Source organism: Rhagoletis zephyria, unplaced genomic scaffold, assembly GCF_001687245.7.
Source record: "Rhagoletis zephyria isolate East Lansing unplaced genomic scaffold, Rhagoletis_zephyria_1.1 Rzeph_scaffold_03101, whole genome shotgun sequence".
Lineage (NCBI taxonomy): Eukaryota > Metazoa > Arthropoda > Insecta > Diptera > Tephritidae > Rhagoletis > Rhagoletis zephyria.
Window position 1 is genome coordinate 41,707 of NW_016160185.1, and position 18,291 is coordinate 59,997.

At 34.6% G+C, this 18,291-nt stretch overlaps 2 protein-coding genes across 2 annotated transcripts; one reads left to right on the forward strand and one right to left on the reverse strand.

Annotated features, from left to right (window-relative positions):
• Positions 1 to 1,829: 1,829 nt before the first annotated feature.
• On the forward strand, positions 1,830 to 2,587 carry LOC108368414 (uncharacterized). Its single transcript, XM_017623264.1, has one exon. It carries the CDS (start codon positions 1,892 to 1,894, stop codon positions 2,054 to 2,056), a length of 165 nt encoding a protein of 54 aa, XP_017478753.1. The 5' UTR covers positions 1,830 to 1,891; the 3' UTR covers positions 2,057 to 2,587.
• Positions 2,588 to 16,074: 13,487 nt separating this feature from the next.
• Positions 16,075 to 17,841, reverse strand: Liprin-gamma (liprin protein kazrin). The gene is made up of 2 exons (XM_017623262.1): positions 17,779 to 17,841; positions 16,075 to 17,295 (listed from the first exon to the last, which is right to left on the reverse strand). The coding sequence occupies exons 1-2, from the start codon at positions 17,839 to 17,841 to the stop codon at positions 16,681 to 16,683; spliced, it is 678 nt and encodes a 225-aa protein (XP_017478751.1). The 3' UTR covers positions 16,075 to 16,680.
• Between the last annotated feature and the right edge of the window lie 450 nt (positions 17,842 to 18,291).

Consider the following 18,291-nt stretch of genomic DNA (forward strand, 5'->3'; position numbering starts at 1 on the left):
TGCAAATGTGACCAGCATTTAGCGCTCAATGCCACTATAATTCAAATTTGTTGTGGTTAATAAATTCTTTTAAAATTTTCTATTTGCAAGCTATAAAACCATTCAGCGTTGTCCGAAAAATTCAGTATCATTTGGAGGAAGAAACCATTCGGACTTGCGTTAAAATGCGTTTTAATACACTTTTCTGCATTTTCGGCTTCATTACCATGTGGCTTTGTGTGAGCGCAGCACCAGGCATTTTACATCATCATCATCATGGGCATCATGACCATCATATAGTGCTTGTTGAGCATCCTGTTGTAGTGGTAAAGCCGAAAGTTGTACATCCTGTAGTTGTCGCACATCCCGTGATAGTTTCGCATCCCGTAGTGGTATTGGGGCATCATCATCATCACTCGATACATTGACCTGTGGAGCATTAATAAACGCAACTCTGTTAACTGGACATGGAGAATGTAAATTTTTAAACTTAAGCAACCTAGGAAAATAAATCGCCTATTTGAAAAATTTTCGAATTTAAAGCATTCGTTATTATACTTAAATTAATTATTATGCCGAATTTCCACTAGGCATTGTGCATAGGCAACTGGCTGAGTAAGTGGGCTCGTCGGTTCGAAGCCTACTGAAAAAAGTCTGATGAGGAAATGTGGTGATTTCCGAAATAGCTATCACTTCTACCGTTTTTTCACATTATTGTTGCTTTTCCGCAATAAGTTTTTCATTAAAAATGGCCTCAAGCTCATTAAAAAAAAAAAAAATTGTTGAATATAATTGTATTAAATTTCGAAAAGTGTTTGTAAAAAGGGCGCAATTACCAGGTATTCATGAAATTTGTTATGTAAACATCTGTGTCCTGAACTAGACCCGAAATGGTCCCGAAAAAAGCCCAGAACTACCCGGAAATGGTGTATAACTGTGTTACACTGTTTCCGAAATAGACCCGAAAAAGTCTCAAAATGGTTCCGAGATGGCCCCGAAAAAGTCCAGAACAAGACCCGAAATAGTCCCGAAAACGTCTTGAACTTTTTTTGTGTAAACATCTGTGTCCCAAACTAGTATCGAAATGGTCGCGAAAAAATCCAGAACTACACCGGAAAGAGTCCAGAATTAGTCCGGAAGTGTTCCCAAAAAAGTCCCGAACTGGACCCGAAAATGTCTAGAACTAGTTGCGAAGAAGCTCCGAACTAGAATATCAGCGACCATTTTTGCTAGAACAGCTGATAAGGTTTGTTTTCATTTGTCGTACTTCTGAATTTGTCTTGGTTTATGCGTGGCGGTTTACGCAAATTTTGCCCATATAGGAAGCAATGATGTCTACACATTAAAAAATGTTTAAATTAATATTTTTTTTTTTATTGTTAGAAGTGTTCATTGGCCATCATTAATGAAATTTAGAAGCTTCTCACAAGACTCCACAGAGTCCAATCAGTTTTCCCACCAAATTTTCCCATTGCTATTTATCTGTAAATCTCAGCTATAAATACTTAAAAGCTCCGGTGATTTTCCGCCCATTTTCTGACAAAATTTACAACTCAATTAGCAGCTAATCGAACTTTGCAATCTATAGAACATAAACAAAACCGTCTTCTATTCGAGTTGGATATTTAAACGCATTTGACACTTATTCCGATTCGTTACACTAACGTTCGATTTCTATGGACATACAGTTAGATCATATCTGTAGCAATTTATGTTTGCGACATCTCATAAATATGTACATATGTACATACATATATATTACGTATGTACATATGTATGTACGCTAAAAAAAATAGTATAAAATAGGCCAAATCTACCCAGTTGACTGTTAGTCAGAACCAGGTCGCGAAACTATTTACTTTCTAAAGTGTGAAACATTGAATTAACTTTACTCCTCTCATTTTCATCAGCAATGAAGTGGTTATCGTTGTTCTTCGTTTTTGGTCTGCTCGCCTTGATCGGCAGCATGGGTTCGTTAGCCGCTGCCGAGCCACATCCTGAGCCTCGTGGACGTCCGGCCACTACCTCACGTCGTCCGCCCACTACAGATACCAATGAAGCCGGTGAACGACGCTAGCTGCCGGAGGATGTGGATGATGATGAGAGTGCAGCTCGATCGGAGTATTTCGATCGAAAGGAGCCCTATAAACCTAAACCGATGAAGTGTGCAACGCCATTGAAAAGGGGGCGTCGTAAAATAGTTGTACAATGTTATGGTGATGAAAAGTTGCAATATGTTGAAATTGTTTTTGTTTAAATAAAAAAAAAAAAAAATTAAATATGTTTTGTGATTTTTTCATAACTGCTAATCAAAAATCGAAAGCGTTTTTTATTAATTAATGTGTTTTTTAAATACATGTGTATGTGTGAATATTTATTTGCACTAAATAACAAAAGTTAATAAGCAGCATGGAGAAAAGTTGAAAAAACTTAACCAATTTTAAGTTTTCATTTAGTTTTCGAGATAAGAATCTTTGTATTTTTTAAAAAAGTAATAAGTTCTGTAAGCACATTATAAATATGGGAAAAATTCTGGGAATAAATCTGAAATGTACACCAATTTTTATTCTTTTTTCCATTTTAACAACATTTTTTGCCGAAATTTCAAAAGAAAATATGCAGTCTATTTTAGTCATTACTTCGAAAATAATTCTGAGTAAAACTAGGTACCATTTATCAAAATCAATCAAAAATTATAAACTATTGAAACCTCAAAATTAATCCAATCCAAATTATTAAAATTTTCTGCGAAATATAACGGAAGTGATTTTGGAAATATCTTTAGAAAATTCACAACTTTCGAAATTGTCTCTTGATAATTTTGTTAAAGTGGAATAAATAATAAAAATTGGTGTAAAGTTTAGATTTAATCCAAAAATTGTCCACTTATTTACAATGTGATCACAAAATTTATTATATCTTTAAATAGTATAAATATTCCAAAGACATGTAAAAACTTAATATTGGTAAAAAAAAGACTGCCTAAAAAATGTTTGATGCGGGAAGTCATGTAAAAATGGTTTTTTAAGAATAAGTCGAGAATTTGAGCGTGCAAAAAAATCTAATACGCAGTTTCGTGAATTCTTCGACGACCAGTGCTAGGTCACTTCAAAAGTTCATGATTAGTGTAACACCATGTAATCTTTCTGGTGGTATTTATTATATCCATGATACAAAGAAAACCGTGTAATATTAATGATATTGTGAAAATTTATGGACCGGCAGTAACAGGCCCCAAGTCCTTGCAATGTCTTCGCACTTGGACACATATGTTTTGTATTCAGACAAATTGTATGTAGGCAAATTTTATTTTAAAATAAATAGAAATGCATCGAATTTTTTAATTTTTTGACAAATAGTATTCTATAAATATGTTTTTTTTTTTATACCAATTCAAAGGCCAGACTTGTGAGTATGGGCCATGAGTATGTGTTTAACGACAACTGTTCGATTAACAACAAAATTACAAAAAAAAAAAAAAAAATGTGCTAATATATATTTGTTTCTTAAGAATGCTATTTTGTCAAACTCGCATTAATTTGCTGACAAGAGCCAATCTGAAAAAAAACGTATGGTAGTATATTAGATCAGCATCCTAAGCATACCCCAAAAATATTTGTAAATATATTCTAGTATCCAATTCGTGTTCTGGTTTAGAGCGAGAGTACCAATTAAGGGTAGGCCGTTCTGCATTATGTTCATTCCTTTCCAATGTCTTCAGTTTTATTTGCATGCGTTTGTCTATATCCATGCCATTTACTGCTCAGTTTCTCATTTCATTTTGTGCTATATACCTACGGTGACCATATTAACCAACGTAAAATAAAGGACATTTTTTTCAAAATGATTTGGGAGTACGCACATACAACTTGTATGATAAAAGTACCTTACCCATATAGTAATTTAAATCAAATATTTACCAGTTAATTATATTATTTAATTGTACAAGTTTCCCTGCTGTAGCGAAAACTGAAGCCAAATCCTTTTCAAGGACTTCGCCATCCTTAGCTACCAACATTCGTTTACCATAATTCATACTACACGACGAAGCCAGTGGTTCAAAATTGGAATATAATGTTCATAATTCACCGGAGCCTTTATTTTTCAACCAATTTTTGATAAAAACCAAAAAAAAATATTTATTTTGGTGAATATTTTTTTTATAACCTTTAATTTTTTTGTGTAATTTTTTCGTTTTGTAAGTAATATTTATTAACTTGAGCATTATNGAGTATGTGTTTAACGACAACTGTTCGATTAACAACAAAATTACAAAAAAAAAAACAAATGTGCTAATATATATTTTCAGTTTTATTTGCATGCGTTTGTCTATATCCATGCCATTTACTGCTCAGTTTCTCATTTCATTTTGTGCTATATACCTACGGTGACCATATTAACCAACGTAAAATAAAGGACATTTTTTTCAAAATGATTTGGGAGTACGCACATACAACTTGTATGATAAAAGTACCTTACCCATATAGTAATTTAAATCAAATATTTACCAGTTAATTATATTATTTAATTGTACAAGTTTCCCTGCTGTAGCGAAAACTGAAGCCAAATCCTTTTCAAGGACTTCGCCATCCTTAGCTACCAACATGCGTTTACCATAATTCATACTACACGACGAACGAAGCCAGTGGTTCAAAATTGGAATATAATGTTCATAATTCACCGGAGAATTTATTTTTCAACCCATTTTTGCTAAAAACCAAAAAAAAATATTTATTTTGGTGAATATTTTTTTTATAACCTTTAATTTTTTTGTGTAATTTTTTCGTTTTGGGAAAACCATACAATTATTTTTGACTAGTTTTTATTAAGTAATATTTATTAACTTGAGCATTATATTCAAAATTGCTACTTTTTCTGCATTTTGTTCTTAGAAATTTAATGTAATCAAATAAAAATTAACAAATCAGGCTCAAATGGTCTCTTGCAAATATNATAAAAACCAAAAAAAAATATTTATTTTGGTGAATATTTTTTTTATAACCTTTAATTTTTTTGTGTAATTTTTTCGTTTTGTAAGTAATATTTATTAACTTGAGCATTATATTCAAAATTGCTACTTTTTTTGCATTTTGTTCTAAGAAATTTAATGTAATCAAATAAAAATTAACAAATCAGGCTCAAATGGTCTCTTGAAAATATTGTAATCTCTCATTAAAAAAAATTAAAATTATTCAAATTAAGTGAAAAATGAGGGTTCCAGTGAATTACGTACACTAAATGCCAATTTTGAACCACTGTGCAGCAGGGGATTTATTGTTCTCTTTCAGTGGAACTGGCAACTCAGCGTGCAATACGATCCTGGCCCCAACTTTCCCTATGCTTATAGATTGTACAAAGATTACCGATTAAATAGAAACCTTTAATGGGGTGCGAAACATACTCGCGAAGGTTTTCATTATTGTTTATAAGGAAAATTTGTATTTGTCATATTCTGTCTTTAAAAATTTACCTCTGAAAAATGCAGAACTGATTTAAAGGACATTTTAAGAAATAAAGGGCAAAAGACGTCCTTTATTTTGAAAAAAAAAATATACAGGACAGAAGGTTAAAATAAAGGACTGTCCTTTAGAATACAGGACGGATGGTCACCGTACATATACCATACCGAAGGATCACAGAGTGTGGACAATAAACTTTTTTGTGGCAAAACCGAGAACAGAGAATTTCTGCATTTATGCTGTTTTTGCATCAAAAAATATATTTTCGTCTATGCAACTTTTGAATGCCGCAAAGTTTTTTATCGTCATAATGCTTAGCCATAAAAAAGTTTGGGTCGGACTATAACAGTCAACAGTCCCATAAGTTGTCTGCAGTGCAGTCCAATCTGCTCAATGAAAACAAATACTTAGTTAGAGAGATTAAGAAAAACACGAGTTTCGTCCACCTGTATCCTCTCGAGTCCTCCCAGTTATTACTGGGCGAAATAATTCTGAGGGTGGTTGCGGACCGTGGAATACCTCTCTGACCAAACGGTTCGTTGTGTTTTCCAAAATAATTTAGTTAAAAGCTTGGCTATCACTAAAGACCCGTAAATGAACAGTTTATGGCCCAAGAATCTACATACTTTTTTATAGGGTTGGCGATAATTTTGCTTAGAATTGCAGTAAGCTGACCCGTTACAAGTATGGCTTCATCGTTGGTATAAGCCATCCCCTTTGTTTTCATGGGGATCTAGGTTTACTAGTAGTTTCTTTAAGGAGATCCTATGGGGGAGTGAAGTGAATCTACAATCTATCCCCACCCACTGCCCGACGAACGCTGAGAACGACTCGAACTTTATGAAGGGTGGACTCTTACGAAAAATCCAGAAGCGTCTGACCCACATTGGGCGGCAGGACAATTTTCACCTGGCAGTAGGTATAAAATGCAACCCAGGATCCAAACAGTTAATTGGTAATGGACTTTAACTTTTCACTCAGTATGTCGACAATATTTATTAGACNGGCGAAATAATTCTGAGGGTGGTTGCGGACCGTGGTACCTCTCTGACCAAACGGTTCGTTGTGTTTTCCAAAATAATTTAGTTAAAAGCTTGGCTATCACTAAAGACCCGTAAATGAACAGTTTATGGCCCAAGAATCTACATACTTTTTTATAGGGTTGGCGATAATTTTGCTTAGAATTGCAGTAAGCTGACCCGTTACAAGTATGGCTTCATCGTTGGTATAAGCCATCCCCTTTGTTTTCATGGGGATCTAGGTTTACTAGTAGTTTCTTTAAGGAGATCCTATGGGGGAGTGAAGTGAATCTACAATCTATCCCCACCCACTGCCCGACGAACGCTGAGAACGACTCGAACTTTATGAAGGGTGGACTCTTACGAAAAATCCAGAAGCGTCTGACCCACATTGGGCGGCAGGACAATTTTCACCTGGCAGTAGGTATAAAATGCAACCCAAGATCCAAACAGTTAATTGGTAATGGACTTTAACTTTTCACTCAGTATGTCGACAATATTTATTAGACTTATCTCGCGGTATTGACGCAGGATAACATCTTTTTGTGAATTGGAATAAGTACACTAAGATTTAAATTTTCGGGTATTAATCGGAAAAAATTGTGCCTAACAGAGCAAATATCTAGGAATACAAAATACGTAAAATCATTTATCATCCAGACGAACTTTTGCCCCATTGCTGACTGGGCTGACTTATCGGTAAATCTTGCCCACAATTACCTTTTAAATGGAATAGTATACAATTAATTTATCGCATTTCATATACTTATACATACATATGTATGTAAGAAACGATCAATGAAATATTCTGCGCAGCCGAACTTTAGCTTGAAATCTGTTAAGGCTATAATTACAATTGATGACGCACAGCTGCGATCGGAAAACCCCCTGGTAAATCCCAAAATTAAATTTGTACTAGCAATAAAAAGGGCAAATTCTTTCGCGTGCTAAATAGTTACAGCTAATTAAATTTATCAAAAATAAAAACTATAATCTATTACTAAAGTAAATGTAATTCTGCAGAGGCGTGACAGATGCAAAAATTTAATTTAAATAATCTCTCAGTGGCCTATATAAATGTGAATATAAATGAGAAAATAATCAATTGGTAGTGAGTGACCAGCGATTGACTTCCGAATAAAACGGACTACAGTTTCTCGTAAAAATATTTGAGTTTCTTTCTGAATTTGCAAAATGCGATCAACATTTTTAATGTTGCCACTTTTATTGTTGCTGTGCTGGAGCAGTGGTCAGATGTTGTTGGTGTCCGCGACTAAAAAAGGAGGCGGTGGATTGGGAAAGAAAAGCACTGGTGGTGGTGCTGCTGGCAAAAAGTGTGGATAAACATTGCATTCATGCAAAATAGATTTGAAGCTCAAAAAATTATAAAAAATAAATAAATAAAAAAAATATTTCTGAAGAATTTTGATCAAAGTAATTTTCAAAATGAATTGTGTTATTAGAATATTGGTTTATGGAATTAAAATTTTAATCAAAAAAGTTTAAAACAATTTTTGTTTTAATAACAAAAATTTAAGGTAAAGTTGAGAACGACGCTATGGTATGGTCTCTTTCCAATCTTCATTTGTATAAAAAATCGTGTGTTTATTAACTTGAGAAACGGGTAGTACTAGCTTTTTTTCCATTTATCCTTATCTTGTGGTGAATTCTTATGCTCCTAGTATGGCTCGTTCCTTTGGCGTGGGTGCTAACCGGCCAATGCCTGGTAAGATCAACGCTACTAGCATCGTAGGAAACCACACTGGCGGACTAGTGAAATCGCCTACCTTAGGATGTCAAGTAGGGAGCCAATCAATACAGTAAAGCGAAATGGTTATTGGCCTGCCTACAAAGGAATACTTAAGGAAGTTTTAGGGTGCCATTAGGAAAGAAAGCCCAACGGGACTGCGGAAAGAACAGTCGGAAGGCAATCGATTGAGAAATGTGCTGGTAAAGAACACGGCATCTCCGATTTAAATTCAGAAGCCGAATGGCGACTGGACGTCGGCACGCGAGGAAACGCAAGATGTACGAGCGAGTGCGCATTTTTCGGCGTGCACTCAAAAGGCTAGGCTGCTATTTTCCGATAAAAAAAGAAAAGAAAACGCCTTTTTTTGTAGCCCCTCTCCTTTGTGCGAAAACATCAATGTCCACACCACAAATCGGAGGAGAAGTTCAGCCAAGCACTAATATACTGTGTATGCGTCAAACTATTATTATTATTTTTACTCTAAAACCCAGCCTATCAACAACTACATCTGGTTGCCCATTAGCACAATAGAGAATTAAAGAGATCAAAAGGGTAAACTGGGCCAAAAGGACCGTCCATNTCTTTGTGCGAAAACATCAATGTCCACACCACAAATCGGAGGAGAAGTTCAGCCAAGCACAAATATATTGTGTATGCGCCAATTTATTATTATTTTACTCTAAAACCCAGCCTATCAACAACTACATCTGGTTGCCCATTAGCACAAGAGAGAATTAAAGAGATCAAAAGGGTAAACTGGGCCAAAAGGACCGTCCATCCCTACAAATATCCAGGTATGGAGGGAATTATTCCTTCCAAAATTCTGGCGACTACTATTTGCTGGCCAAAAGTCGGGAAGTACCTAAATTGATTTGAAACTTGGTGTTTGGGGGTTTTTGAGATCGCTGATTTCAAATATGATGTCAGGTTTTTGAAATTGAATTTGAAAGTCACGGATATACATAGTATGGGTGTGGGTTGCAAGGATAAGTATAGCAGAAAACTGTGTGGCGGATGAACAGGCAGGAAAGGGTATCTTATTGCCTGCGACCAGACTGGTGCATAGACTGATCGGATATAATATCGGGGGTTATTACCGGCCACTGATAGGTGGCAAGACACGCCAACAACAGCCGAAATGACTTGTGTCTCAGCAGTCGCGATGTAGAGGAAACCGAAAGTGTAGAATATTATCTATATCAGAATTAGCGAGGGCTCGCCGATAATCCGGCCATCATTATTTTCTTGAGTGTATGCCTGAATTAGGTGCAGTAAGCAGCGACGATTTTATGACCTTAATCCATACGATGAATTTGTCTCACTTCTAGGGAAAAGAAAAGGGCCAAAGTGTGTATCCTTCTAACGCTGGCTGCGGGCAGCTACGATAATATACTTACCTACATACGTATTCCAAAAAGTTCTTTACTCCTTAATCAGCTTCGACTTTTAAAGGACATCACAGCCGAAATAACAGCTCCGCTCTCCGAGAAAATGGCAAATTAAGTTCAAACGCCGTTAAGTGAGAATTCTCCGCATTCACGCCTCGGCATGAGACTGTTAACTGTCATAAATTCGAGAGAAGAGAAAACTTTAAAGTCCTTCGAATAAAATCCACACCCGATTACTTAGTGTGACACGTTCGATGAGTTGTCTCGTAAAAAACATGTTTACGGACGATTTAAGGGACTTCGCGTGTTGTAAACGGCAAAACTACCGACGACGGAATAAAGAGCCATATGAGCTATACATGTCTTGAAACCTCGACACACTAGTCTTTTCAGACTGTCTGACCAGACCAACATATGTAAATACGATGTATTATGGAACGATTTTCCGTCATCCCTTGTCATATTTAGTTTAGAGACAAACCGGTCTCGGCGTTGTGCCATCTTCAGTGTCATTCATTATTCAGAACGAAAAATTACACTGAAGATGGCACAACGCCGAAACCGGTTTGTGTCCAACCCAAATTTGACAAGGGATGACGGAAAATCGTTCCACAATACATCATATTCCTACCCTGTCGGAAACACAAACAACCAAAAAGAATATACGAAAATACATTAGTCTTTTCAGACTATCTGGAACCGGTTATGTACCTATGCACTACATATACGGTACATAGTTGTGTTAGTAAGAGATTTATCTGTGTGTGTGTTTGAGACCGAAGTCATACTGCATTTTGTCGGTCTGAATTTGCTGAGATAAATACTACTAATGAAATTGGTGTCAGTTGGCGATATCGTTTGCGGATTCTTCAGCAATCAAGTGGATTACAAGGAATTCCCGACGACGTAGATATATTAGTCTCGTGAACTTCCCTTTCATTACTTACTCAACGAATAAAATAATATTAGTGAGCACCTTTCTTCAATAAATTGTTTTCTTATTTTATTTCATATTCAATAGAGTTGTAATTAATTTTGCTTAACTAGCTCATTGTTAATGCATACATTTATACATAAATATATATCGTTTGTTTTAATTTAATAGTAAATTCATTCATTAAATTTACTTGACTATACATACATATTTTAATACATATATGCATTTCATTTTAAATATTTTTATTACAGCAATTTAGTTAGAAAATAGTAAAAAATACTTGATTTTCGTGTGATAAATTTTACGTTTAATATATCGTAATAGAGATTTTTTTGTTCTCATCTTTACATAACTGCATGCCAACCACAGATTTACATAAATACAAATTAATTTTAAGTTAAAGTAAAAATTGAGAATATCTACAACTAGTGAAAAATCTGATTATATGTATTGTATGTATGTGTGTAAGTATGTAGGTATGTGCGAGTATTTCTCTGTTGCCTGTAAACGCTAACAAATTTAATTTGGTTTAACTACAAAAAGTCTTCTTGCTTAGTGTAAATTTAATTAGCACCCAATCTTCACTCATGTACACACACGTGTAGCTCTGAAGTGGTGTATGTATGTATGTATGTAGTATGTACTTATATTTGTGATGTGATGATTTCTTATTTTTATGCACATATTTTAATAATTTATTTTTAATTTAAATTATTTATTGTTCCTTTCAACAAGTTCTCTATTTTTTTTTTCTATCGATTACACCTGTGATTTCCATTACTCATTCATGCTTAATTATGCTAATAAGCTGCAGTTAGTGCACATTTGATTTGATTCAGCATTACTGCTACTAATTACAGTTGTGTCATTGTCACTTTCAATTTGCCACCTTAACTTTTTAATTGCATTAATTGGCTGTCGACATGTGTTTGATATTTTTTGCTATATGTAAATATTTTTTTTTTTGTAATACTCGTGTACTTGTACATTTTCGCAATTTCCATACTTTTTTTTGCCAGATTGAGTGCTTGTAATTAGTTTCTAATCGCATTACAATTGTGTTTCCAATAGCAGCAACAGATTATGTCTCTTTTCTATTTTTATGTGCATAAATACATACATACATATGTACGTATTATGCACCTAAATATGCATGTAACAACAAATGTAAGTCGTTGGATTTTCTGTTTAATTTTTATTTGTGTAAATAACTTGCAATCGGATTTTCGAATATTTACTTTTGATGTTTTCACATTCCTGGTATGCGAAGTATGTATGATTTTACATGGGATAGAAAATGTATTAAATTTTTTGGTTCGTTAATGTAATTAATTACTTTTATAGCTAAATACATACATATGTACAGTAAGTCATAATTTTATTTAAATTTTTCAGCGTTTTTTTAAAGATATTTTTCGCTAGTGGGATAATTCTTCAAACAGGTGGGCCATTATTGTGAGCTTTTGATACGTGGGAGTTTCTTTGATTTTGATGACTTAGAGAGTCATGTTCGCGGGAAGATGTTTTAAATGCATATTTGCAGAAATAAATTACACTTGCATATTTTAAATAAACTTTTACATAACATAGAGACGTTTTTCTATGTATATAAATACATTAAAATGGCTACTCTGATATACTTACCCTGCAGTAAAATTTATCAATAGATAAAAAATAACCAACTTGGAGTTAGCTTTTTTGCGGGATTTCTATAAAATATATAACTTGTAGTTAGCTGCAAAAAGCTAACTTGAAATTAGTTGAAAAGTGATGCAGGAATAATGCAGGCGAAACCGGAAGATTGTTTTCTTTAAACAACTTTGAATACATTTTCATTCTGCACTTCACAAGTACTTTTTCTAATTGAGGATAAATAAAAAGGAGATCGACATTTTATATTAAAATTTTTTTATTTTGTTTTTTAATTGATATTTTATGTCCAAAAGTAGTTAGTTACAAGTTAGTTGAAATCAAATGCAGAGGTAACCAACCTTGACTATTGCGGGCCATCGCCATAGAAATATAGTTAGCTTTCCTCAAAGATACAGATAACAGTAACCTTTAGTTCCTTCCTAATCAACTTCAAGTTACCTTATAGTTAGATACATTTCCCGCAGAGTTAGGGCTGACAGAATTCGATTATGGGACTACCTACAGCAGAATAAATAAACAAATATGCAATGTTAAATAAAGTAAATAAATAGACAAGTAAACAAATTTAAAAAAAAATATTATTTTTCTCTTTGACATTTTATGTTTAATGCACATTTCCCGCAGGGGTAGTTATTGCTGGAAGTGGATAATGACTTTTTCATATAGTACTTCGGGGGCCGTTTTGTCATCAGGGACTTTTAAATGACATAACATGCTGTGATAACAAGCGCCCCCTGCATGATATGGCCATGTAAAAGTCGGTAAGTTCCCTCTGGAGAACATGTCATACAGTGAACATAAGTGTCACTTACATGACATGTAATGTAGAGGTCGTTAAGGCCCGCTACATGACACAGCGTTTAGTAGTAATAAGTGTTGCAAGGGTTATAAATGTCCTCTGGAGGACATTTGATACACAAGTTACTGCTGATATTTGGCGATATGTCATGAATTTGTTAAGTTGGAAGAACAAATCGTAGTTGAAAAAATTATCAGAAATTGATAGCAATTATGAAATAAAGTAGAACGATACAAGTGTTATATTTTGTTATGTGAAGAACGTTGCCGCGAAAGAACAAAACGGGAACAAATGTATTGAGGACAGTTTCAAAGGAAACATAGTGAGAACAAAACGTTCGGAAAAGTTCTCAAAAAGAACAGACTGAGAACAAAACTCCCGAGAAAACTCCAAGGAAAATCGATAATAGAATAATAGTCGTTTATCTACTACTGATCGACACTAGCTATAGAGGTGAAAGTCTTGAAAACTTAACATTAATAATGAGAGGGACGTCTGCGTGCTGGAATGAAAAATCGTTTCAGTGGAACCAGTGCTGAAAAATTTTGTTCGCGAATAGCTCAGAGAAGATTTGTTACTATTTGTTCTCTGTCAGAACGTGCCTGAGACTTAAGTTCCCAAATTGTGCTTCGAGAGAAAGGTCGTTAGACTTTTCTTGCCGTTTTGTTTTTCGCAAGAAAGTTCCCGTGACTTTTGTCTCGATGTTGTTCTCTTAGAAAGGGTCCCAAAACGATTGTTCGCATTTCAGTAAGAACCAGTGACGAAAAATTTTGATCGCGAATAGCTCAGAGAAGATTTGTTACCGTTTTTTCTCTGTCAGAACGTTCCTGAAACTTTAGTTCCCAATTTGTTATTCGAGAGAAAATTCCTTAGACTTTTCTTCCCGTTTTGTTCTTCGGCAGAAAGTTCCCGTGACTTTTATCCCGATTTTGTTCCCTTAGAAAGGGCGCCGAAACTATTGTTCGCATTTTGTTCTCTTTGGGAAAGTTCCACAGGGTTTTGTTCTTATATAATTCTCGTTGTGAATGTTCTAGACAGTTTTGTTCACGCTTTCGTTCTTGTGAAAACACTCCCGAATGTTTTGTCCTCATTTCGGTTTGGCTTTTTAAACGTTCTAGGGAACAAAACTACGACAACGACATTTAGTTACGATTAGACCCTTTACATCATAAAAACTAACCAAATGTAGATTACTTTTATAACAGAAAGCTTAACCTTTTTTCAAAGCAAAAAGCTGCTAAATAGGAAATGAGTGTATGCATTGACCTTCATTAAAAAACCAGGACAAATCCTAGATAACCAGGACGTCTGGCAGCCCTATGCTAAGGAAATTTCTTGTGCTTTGCCGTGCAATATGCATTCCTTATATAAATATATCTATATGCACATACCTTTAGAAATTCACAACAGCACCATTACCCAAAATGCCATCGATTTCCCAGCTGGTTTCGGTTAGCTATTTGCTACTTGTGTAAACTCATACATTAGCAAATATATTTGCAATTACATATGCTGCAGTTTTAAATATGAATATGTATGTATGCAAAAACAAATGTATAAATGTGTGCATGTATACGTACATTGTATGTACATAAATATGTTGCAATGAGACGGCTGTTTTAACTAATAGAAAATTATATTTGCTGCAAAATGTATGGTTATGAATAAAAATTACATACAAATTCACTTAGGCAAAAATTTTCATACATATTTACATATCGATGGTTCCCTGCAATAACGACACAACTGAGTTATATAGTGGAATAGGTTTATAAATAACCATATTTTATGCTTACTTCTTACTAATCCGATAGGGGCGCAGTTGTGCCATTTGCAATAAAACCGAAATCTTTAGAAAAAAAGTCATAATTTGAAAGTTTACAAATTTTCTCTTCCTAATGGCTGAAAATTGTCCGAAATTATTACGTTCCAAGAAATATAATTGCTAAATTACGAAACACAAAATCTTTAATTGGCTGTACTGAAAAATATGAAATTTTTAAATTGTGTCGTTTCTGCAGAGGACCATCGATATGTACTCTACGCAATCTTAACATAATTGCCCAGTATAATATAAAATTCCGAATTAATGTTTCCCATTGAATGCAGTCTGCAGTGAATCAAACCACCATGCAGATGAAGCATCTCTATATTCATAAGATTAGTAAATGCTTTGCAGCTGGCAAAGCTGTGAGCAAATGAAGTGAAATAATTTCGTAGAGCTAATGGAGTGAAGCATTTACTTAAACAGGTGATTTATTTACTCGAACTTTCTCACGCACTGTATTTGGAAAAACTAAGGAGCGATTAAGTTCAACTCGCAAAACTGAAGAAGGTGAAGCTGGAAAGCATTTTTCATAAAACTTTTGACTGTTAAGCTTAATTTATGTGATTTCTTTGACTTACAGAGATTTGATCAAACGTTCGAATGAGTGAATGATCCTCAGAGGTTGCTTTCATAATAAGTCTCTGGTTAGATGGTGGCGAAGAGAAAGTTGTAGTAAACTTGAAAGTGAAATTTTCTAGAGCCTTATTCTAAAAAATAAATTAGCTTTACAAAAGGTTTATAAATTGAAAAAATTTATGAAAACGTCAATTTATAAAGCTTTGTAAAGCTACTCTATTTTTTATGAATAAGGCGATAAGTGTATTATTTTTGTGATATTTTCGTTATAAGTCGACTCATATCTCAAAATTTCAAATTCAAAATTAACGTTTTTGGAAATTTTATCCGACAATTAATTAGATAATTAGCTTGACAAAGAAAATATGGTTAGTATGGGTAACAGAAAACTAAGTCCCTCAAAAAATTGCGAGGATATGTATGTATATATGTGTCCTTCTATCTATTTTTTCTATACAAACTATATGAATTGATCAAACCAAGGCGAATTTATATCAGGTGGTGTTGTTTCATCATCTGCGAGTAGCGTTTGATTGTCAAAATTTTGTATCTCGCTAGTGAGTGAGTGAAAAGGGAGAGTGTTTGTATTATTTTGTCGGCGCTTTTCATTCTGGGAAGAATAGCTGAAACTTGACAATGGCCTGTTAAAAGCAAAAACAAAATACAAGCAATTGTTGTATTTGTTGAATCGATGCCGCCTTATATGAATTCGCCTTGGATCGAACCATAATTGCGTTTTCACACAAAATTTAAATTTTGTAGTAATTCCCTTTATTATTTCCTTTACATGTTAGAAAAGATTTCCAATTGGCGTAGTGTTCGGTAAATAGGTAAATTTAAAATTACCAAAAGGATTAGTTTGTATTATACATTTCACGTGAGTGTGTGAGTGTAAGCGTAATGTGTACGTGGATGAGTATTTTATGGTAGAATAACAAAAATATGAATAATAAATTTTAAATGCCACAATAATTTTCATTATAAATATTTATGTATATTTGTATGCCACAAAGGGCGCGTGAACCACATACAAATACTTACAAACATTTTATGTAGCGATTAACAATGCATGAGTATTTTAAAATAACTCACAATAATTCCATATAACTACATAGTTTGCTTAAAAGTAATTTTCCTTTATATTTTACCACATTATCTATCCCTTTCCCATCTTCATATTTATGTATATCTACTAATAATATATTCTGTATTATTATTATTACTAGATATACTCGTATGTGTAGGTATGTATGCAAGTACGCATTCGACACGTCTTACATGATAACTGATTCTCATACAGGTGAACCGGAAGAACCTGAAGCACAACCGACACTACTACCACCACTATGCCCGCTACGCAAACCATCATTACTACTGCCCATACTGCCGACACTCTTCAGGGTTGCGGTCGTCACTGGTGTTGCGCACGTTGTGACTGCTCCACCAGCTGCTATGCTACCCACTCCAGTCGACATGCCGCCAATATCACTAATGCTTTTCACACGTCGATGTTGCTCGTACAAAGCATTTGGATCTGTAATTGATTCAGCGGTGCTGCTGCTACTCACAGGTGGCGCACTAACGCGGTGTCCAGGCGGTGCGTAGCTGAAGATGTTGCCGCTGCCGCTGCCGCTGCCACTTACGTGTGCTCCCAGACCAGGTGCTGATGAGGGCGGCGGTGGTGGTGGTGCAGTTGTAGGTGGTGGGAAATGATGTGAGGTGGTGGGGTAGAGCGGCGCTGAGTGCGGTGGGTGACCGCCTATAGCGGCGTAAATTCCTCCACCACCTTCGGAGCTACTATACGATGGTGTGGGAGAGGTGGAGTTGCCGAAGGATGAACGATCCCCAATGGAGCTTCCGCTGCGTGATGATTTTGCATTGAAACGGAAGGCTTTAGAGAGAGAACTCTGTGGTGGAGAGGGAAGGAAAAGAAGATTGAAAAACATTGTTGAGATAAGGTGGATATGAAATAAAAGACTAACAATTAGCAGGATTTATTACGTAAACTGAAATTAAGGGTTTTAAGAAAGCATAATGGAATCGCATGCAATAAATGTAACTGTAAGTTGAAGTTGAAAGTGAAATGTGGACAAAAAAAATTATAGATATTGAAAGGAATTTAAAATCGTTAATATGATTTTATTGATTAACTATTACAAAAGCTTATTATCATTGGAAATATTTTCGTAGAATATATTAACCCATTAGCTCCCGCCTGAAAGGGTTGTTTTGACCCTTGAAATTGTGCTTTTGACGAAATTTCGTAACTAACAAGAAAAAATGCTAATAAAAAATACAAAATAGTTTAAAAAAAAGTGCGAAGCAAAAAAGCAACACAACATTCTACTAATCGAATTATGCATTTAAACCCAAGAGACATTGCAACTCACCTGTGATCCTTTCCATGCCGATATCTGCTGAGCACAGAAGCGGGAAAAGAAATAAGAATGCATACATATGTATAAAAGTTCAAATATGTAGTTTTTAGCGCTGGTGCAAATGAAATGAATATAAAAAAAAAATTTAAAAAAAAAAAACAGTAAAAGTGATTAATTACAACCGAGACAAATTTGCGTTAAAGTGGCTGCATAATTTCCACACAGGCGCAGACAAGCACGCGCAAGTTAATTTATGCGCACACACAAAAGAAAAAAAACATACAATAAGTATTTATATTAATGCATATTTTGCACCGGCGACATTTCCTGCGGTCATACGTAGGAAGGGCAATGCAGCCGGACGTTCTGTGGAATTGCTACATATACATACATATATGTTAGTAATTATGGCTGAGTAAGGTTCACAACCTGGTTTAAATTTATTAGGTTTATGTCGGGTTGCCAATTAGGAAAAAGTAAAACTTTTATAATGAGTTAAAATTTTGATTTTTAGTCGCCGCACAG